This window comes from Vipera berus (assembly GCF_964194415.1).
Source record: "Vipera berus genome assembly, chromosome: 1".
NCBI lineage: Eukaryota > Metazoa > Chordata > Lepidosauria > Squamata > Viperidae > Vipera > Vipera berus.
The window spans coordinates 164,623,200-164,630,699 of NC_138202.1; the positions used below are offsets into that span (position 1 = coordinate 164,623,200).

Here is a 7,500-nt window from a genome sequence, read left to right on the forward strand (position 1 = left end):
TAATTAGCTCGCAACTACAAATCATATATACCAGTCAAACTGGAAATATACTGGAGTAAAAAAAGAATACTAATTGCTTTTAGAATGGTTTGTATTTCAAAATAAACATTTTATCTCATTTAGGAAATACAATCCCAGGGTTTTACAAAGAATAGTAGTTTTGTTTTAATAATAAGTGCTTCTCTTGCATTACACCATACTTATTTCCAGAATATTTTGAAAATGAGCTCTGCTTCCTTTAAAGGCATCTTTATTTATTTTTTGTATTCTTTGCAGCATACTGTACTATACTCTTTATCTTTGGTATATAGAAGAGATAGTTAACAGCTAAATAGTTCAAACAGGGAAGTAAGCTAAAAATCCAGCAAAATCATACTTCTGATCCTAAATATAGCTATTGGTGAATAGGGCTAAGCACGTTGGCTTAAAGTAATATGCAGACTAACCAGCATTTGGGGACACACCTACTTCGATTAGGTGCACTTATGAGTTGACAGAGTGGCAGTTTTGTTCTCCATTCCTTACAGCATTCCCAGTTCTAATCAGCATTGAGAATGAAACCTTTGTTTTTAAAAAAACTCTTTATTAAATTTTAAGAAAAGATAAAATATAGAGAAACAGAAAAATAGGAGTTAGAAAAAAGCAGTCAGAAAAAGAGCAAAATTGGGACTGCAGAAAAAAGTGTGTGGAAGAAATAAAATAATTTCCAACTTCATTTGATACAGATACAAATATAAAACACATTAGTTGTCTGTTACTCTAAAATCAATAATACACAGTATTTCCATAATCATAAACAGTTGTAATCTTCAAATCCTGAAATGCAACTTATTTTACAATGTCGTTGGAATTACAGAATGTGGCTGAAAAACATTATTATAAAAAGACTTCAAACTGAGATAGTGTTATGTATTTTCCTTAAGTTTTTATAAGAACATCTGTGACCTTCCAGCGAAGTTATGAGTTCACATCCAAAAATTACTTTCAAGCTCTTTTTATGAAAGAATTATCTAGAGAAATCAATGATTAATCAATGCTTGCTTGTACTATAGTTTTCTCCAACCTAATTTTCTTCAGATACTACAGTATATATGTACCTCTCCAAATTTGGCAAATTACAGTTCTAAAACCTGGAGCGAGGGTGGAGGGAGAGGATGAGAAAGATTGCTAAATCCATTGTTGGATGTGATTAGACTTATAGCCAGTTTTAGACATATGTACTTGTACAATGCATGCTCATCAAAGTCATATAAGATTGAAAAGTAGAATTCTTATTTCTCAGCATGAAAATATTGGAAGCTATAAGGTATGCACTCAAAAACAAAAGTTATCAGATAAAGAGCATTTTAGCATTAGATACAATTATGTAGATCTACATAGCCTGAGATCTACATCAAGGAAATTGTTGGCCTCCCATGTGGTTATATGTGGCAACTGGAAATGTGGTTATCTGAAAATGCAAATTCTTATTTACAGCTGGGTGTAACAGACACCTTAGAAGTCTTCTCTATTATTCTGGTTATGAGAAATTTATGTGATTTTTGCTTAGACTGTATGTTTTTCCCTCCCTACATTGGATTTGCTATGAAACTAAGAATTCTGAGGACAATGAAAGTTTTACTCATCTACGTTGCCTTTTTCACTTCTCTTTCGCTGGGTCACCTGCTGCCAAACATGTATTTCTGTAATATGGACACAGAGATAAAACTAACTATATAGACTTATGTTTATATACTAAGGAAAAACTTCCTGACAGTTAGAACAATTAATCGGTGGAACAACCTGCCTCCAGAAGCTGTGAATGCTCCAACACTGGAAGTTTTTAAGAATAGACATTTGTCCGAAATGGTATAGGTTTCCTGCCTGAGCAGGAGACACTAGAAGACCTCCAAAGTCCCTTCCCGCTCTATTCTATTCTATTCTATTCTATTCTATTCTATTCTATTCTATTCTATTCTATTCTATTCTATTCTATTCTATTCTATTCTATTCTATTCTATTCTATTCTATTCTAGTTATATAGCTATTGACTACTTTAGTGGGTAAATTGTGCTTCCTGACTCAGACTTTTACTAATGCATAATACTAATGCACATGTTAATTCATAAGATGCAGATAGTCTAGGGCACGGGTTGGCAACCCGCGGCTCTGGAGCTGCATGCGGCTCTTTGAGCCGTCTCCTGCGGCTCCCAGCTGCCCGGTGCGCGTGCACCTCTTCGAACGGGCAGTGGTGCGCGCGCACCTCTCCAAATGGAGAGTGGCACCGCCCGTTTGGAGAGGTGCGCGTGCACCTCTCCGAACAAGCGGAGGTGCGTGCGCACCTCCCCAAACCTTTGGAGAGGTGCGCGGACCTCCGCGCGAACGGGCAGCGGCGCCGCTCTTTGGGAAAGCTGTTGCGGCACGTTTGCAGGCTGCCGAAGGCGGTAGCTCTGCAAACGGGCCGTCACTGTCGCGCAACCGGGAACCGGTTCCATCACACATAAAAAAAATGGCAACTGCGCGCGTCCGCACATGCGCAAGAAAAAACCGTTTTGCGCATGCGCAAAGCGTTTTTTGCGTATGCACGTGCATGAACGCACGCGGCTCCCACTTTTTTTATGTGTGATGGAACCGGTTCCCAGTGGCTCTTTTCAGGTTGCCGACCCCTGGTCTAGGGTGGTTCTAGGGAAATGTCTGTCTAGGGAAATGTAAAGAACCTTATAATTGCATTGTTACAACAAATTCATATTTTCCAAAGTTTCATTGTATTGTTTTCATTGTTCATCGTTCAATTGTTCATTTTGCTGTTTGGATTTTCAGGAGAGATTTGTACATAAAGATTATATTTAGGAGTAAGATTAACTAAGATTACAAGGACATAGGATGGCAAAACGTTTAGATCCCCTGCACTAATGCAGTGTCATTTTCTTTTATGGCATCTCCATTATGGTGTAATGTTGAGTTATGGAAACTTAACAGATTTAGTTATAACTTTATTTTCACATACACAATGTAGAGGTAGTTTGTTCAGTGACTGTTCAAAGTTATGACAGCACTGAAAAAATGGGCTTAAAACCTAGCACTTGCGAGCACTGCAGCATCCCCACAGTCACACGATCTACATTTGGGCTCTAAGCAACCAGCTAGCATTTATAACTGTTGCTGCATCCTGCTTCAACTCCCGCTCCTCAGCTGACTCCTCACACTCTCTGCCTTTTTGGCTGCTCTGCACTGCATGGCCAAAATGAAGAGGTCTCTGTGTTCTGCCACTATACCCTCCTTGCAGTAGCCGGGGGGGGGCAGTGGTGGAGGCAAGCCCAGTGCCCAGAGGCCCCACACACTGGGGCTTGAGGCGAGCTGGTAACAGCCAGCCCAATGGAGGTGAGGTGGTTGGGGGCGTGGAGAACAGTGGGAAGGCAGTGGCGGAATACAGTGTAGGAAGAATTGAAATGGAGACAGTTCACGCAGGGCAGGAGAAGCCCTGGGTCCTGCCCTAATGATTACAACGGGGATGGCTGCGTTCACATGATATTTCCCTTAACAACTGCTTTACTTGGAAATTCCAAACCCAATTAGAACCACACTTCAAGGACTAGCTGCAAGTTAAGGATAGCTCTGCAGTGATACTGTGCTTTGAGTACTTTCAAAGGTTCCTATACAAACCTTAATTTCACTTTTATTTTCGTTAAAGGTGATCCAAAAGGGGAACGGTGTGGAAAAACCTGTGCTGAAGAAAGAGACAATCAGTGGTTGGGGGTGAGCCTAGCAAGGCAGCCAGGAGAAAATGGATCTGTTGTTGTAAGTATTATATATTTATATTTATATTTATTAAATTTTTATACCGCTCTTCTCCCGAAGGACTCAGGGCGGTGTACAGGGCAATAAATATCAAAATACGAAATACAAAAGTTAAAAAACATTAAATAATTATGCCCGATATAATACATTATTTAAAATCCATGTTAAAACCCCAAACCCATCAGACCAGGCCGGCTTGTTCAAATAAATAAGTTTTTAGATCACGTCGGAAGGAGCGAAGGTCGGGGGCCATCTGGAGCTCAACCGGTAAGCGGTTCCACAGGTCTGGCGCGCCCACAGAGAACCCCCTCCCCCTAGTAGGATTTGATTGATGGGTTATTGGCCTGACTTTGTGGCTCTGAAAGTAGTTTTATATTTTGTCAAGCTATTTTTTAAATCATCACACTTGTTCCTGTCTCATTTTTATCTAGGTCTGTGGACACAGATGGAAAAATATATATTATATTTCAGAGCACAAACTTCCACATGGCATTTGTTACGAGATACCTCCCAATTTTCGAACATTGTTAAGTCAAAGAATATGTCCTTGCTATAAGGGTAAATAAAAAGTCTTGCTAATGAATAATAGAAAATAGAATTGTAAACATTTTGGAGGAGAGCCAACCGGGAAGGCTTCGTGTTCAGCCTCATATATTTTGAGGCCGCTTTGAAGGCAATGTATGCTTATAACAAAATGGTTTGGAAATCCTACAAAGGCATTTTATAGTATATCTCTCTCTATGACTGCAAATGTGCATTAAAATTATTTATATAAAAGGAAATATTAGACTCTTGTTTGAAAGACAGTTAGCATGATTGGTGTCTTTCCCAGTGTTTCTTGCCTGGTGTATCCATAGGAAGACATGAATAGGAATGAAACAAAAAAGGTCTTAGTGTTCCTTGAACTTAGACTGGACTCAGCCTTAGAGTATCATCCCAATACAGCTGGTTTCCATCCATGAACAAAAGCCCATTTAAAAATAACAATAATAATAAAATGTCATCAGGTCTCTTAATTTTTCCAGGATTCCTCAAGATATTGACTATTATATACTTAAAAAAATTATTTTGGTTTCCTCTTGGCTAGATTATGTGACAAGCTTCCCAATCCTGATTTAGACTAAAAATGGAAGTTAGTTGGACCAAGGCAAGCTTGTCTTTGTTTGAGGCAGAGTCAAGGCCTGGAAAAATAGAGTTTTAGAGAGAAAAAAATCCACTTGAACAGAGCCAGTTTTCTATCATGAGATCTTTACATCTTGATCAGGGGTTCCAGGATTTTTTTTTAAACTTCACCTACCTGGAACATTCTAATATTCTTTCCACTAGATTGTGTCCGAAATTGTAAAAGGAGGGGAAGAAAACAACAATTCAAACAATTCTTGTCAGTAAAGCCTAAAATGGAAAATAAAGAAATAAAAACCCATATAGCATACAGTACATATACCGTGTTTTCCCGAAAATAAGACCAGGTCTTATATTAATTTTTGCTCCAAAAGATGCATTAGGTCTTATTTTCTGGTTAGGTCTCATTTTCGGAGAAATACGGTACTAATTGCATCCGTCTGGCTGACAATCTTAACTGGGGCTTATTTTGGGGGTGGGTTTTATATTACGAGCGTCCTGAAAAATGATGCTAGGTTTTCTGGTTGGGTCTTATTTTCATGGAAACACGGTATATTAGGAAAATATTTTCCATAATGTGTCTCTTCATTATTTAAATTATTTAAACTGGAGTTCTGGAAATGAGATTGGATAGTGATGGTTGCTTTTGAAAAATTTGCTTTTCAAAAACCTTTATTCTTTTGGCATTAGTAAGCACAATATTATCTTGCTGTCAGGTAGCAGTGGTTTAGCTAATTCCAATTTGCTTGTCAAAACAACTGTAGAAAACATGTAATATTTGTGAAGAATTGTTTCTTTTAGTTCATCAGTCTTAATATGTACTTTTTCTGAATCACATGGTGAATACCCAGATTTTTGGAGAAAATATGGAGACAAATATGGGTCTTGTCAAGCTGGGATATCAACATTTTACACTGAGGTGTGTAAGTTAAGATTATTACTTCACTGTTGAAGCTATTTATTTTACTCGTGAAATAAAATATGTTTAATTTGGCAATATACAGGTAGTCCTCAACTTACAACAGTTCATTTAATGACTGTTCGAAGTTACAACAGCATTGAAAAAAGTAACTTATGACTATTTTTCACACTTACGACCATTGTAGCATCCCCATGACCACATGATTTACATTTGGATGCTTGACAACTGACTCAAATTTATGACGTTTTCAGTGTCCCAGAGTCATGTGATCCTCTTTAGCGACCTTCTGATAAGCAAAATCAATGGGGAAACCAGATTTTTGTTAACCACCATGTTACTAATTGAAGAACTGCAGTGATTCCCTTAACAACTGTGGCGAGAAAAGTCGTCACATGAGGCAAAACTCCCTGAACAAATTTCTCACTTAGCAACATCAATTTTGGGCTCAATTGTGATCGTAAGTTGAAGACTACCTTGTATCGGCAAACTTGCAGTTAGCGCATGCTAACTTAAAGGGCTGAAACAAGACCTGCGAAGCTGCTCCTTCACCCACCTGCAGACTGGAGCTTCTCCTTGATGCTCTTCAAGACTGACCTTTCTCTTTCTCTCTTTTCCCCCCCAAACATCACCTCTTTCCTTGGCAAGGGGTGAGTGAAGTGAGCTATTGAAAAGACGTTGTTTCCGGTTGTCCTCACTAGACAACTTGTTGCCTCTTCTTCCTGAGAGGCAGATGCTGCCACAGTGACACCTTGTAATTCCAAGCAAAGATGGAATATTGTTGTTGGGTTTTCAATCAAAACCAGTCGGTGACCTTGGACGGCTGTTGCAAAGTTAGCAAGACTGTCACAAGGTTTTTAATAAATATAATGCCCTGTATATGGCCTAACATTTTGAAATTAACAGAACATAAATTATAGTGTGATCTGGGATTATTCATGCAAAGCAATGATAAAACTCACCACGTTCTCTCTCAGGTTGAGAAAATAGCAGACTTCGCTATGAGCTTTTAGGTGAGAAAGATACATTGTGTAGTGTATTGCTGACAAAATGCCTTTCTTTCAATTGGCCTGCTTGGATGTATTTCGCAGTGGAATAGCTACTGTACCTTCCAAACCATGTTTTAAGTAAGACTTAAACTTTTTGCTTTCTTCTAGGATTTAATTATCATGGGAGCCCCAGGATCAGATTATTGGGCCGGTTCCATCTTTGTATACAATAAAACAGCAAACATATTTATTTCGTATCTGGATGTGAATCATCAAATAAAGTATGGAAGTTATTTAGGTAAAAAAATAATAATATTTACGTATAAACCTTCAGCTTAACGTACCTCCTGACAATATGCTTCCCAGACAGAAAATGGCATGAAGGTGGTGATGCTGAAGGCAGCAGTGTGCTTCCTGCCCTGAGTTCCTTAGTGCTAGCTAAATATTTTGCCCTACCTGGTTTAATTTTAAAATTCAATATACAAAGTGAGTGAGAAACGATAGCAAGCTATGGAGCTAAGCAGAAGCCTCAAGCATGATCAGCATTACCTTTGAGCCCTACGTGGATTTCATTGGTATTCTGAGAAAGGAAAATGTTAAGGGATTTTGTTGGCTTCCCTGTGTATGGGATTTTGTGGGGTTATGCAAAATATTTTGAGTTTGAGACATTTCTTGTGCTGTGTTTTTCATTTA

General features: G+C 38.5%; 1 protein-coding gene across 1 annotated transcript in view; it reads left to right on the forward strand.

Moving 5' to 3' along the window:
- The window catches only part of ITGA4 (integrin subunit alpha 4), a 54,249-nt gene that overhangs the window by 8,403 nt on the left and 38,346 nt on the right, over positions 1-7,500 (forward strand). The window contains exons 3-6 of the mRNA XM_081318591.1: positions 3,671-3,777; positions 4,209-4,335; positions 5,751-5,818; positions 6,976-7,105. Of these exons, the coding sequence (XP_081174717.1) occupies positions 3,671-3,777; positions 4,209-4,335; positions 5,751-5,818; positions 6,976-7,105 (432 nt within the window). The remainder of the gene's footprint in view (positions 1-3,670; positions 3,778-4,208; positions 4,336-5,750; positions 5,819-6,975; positions 7,106-7,500) is intronic.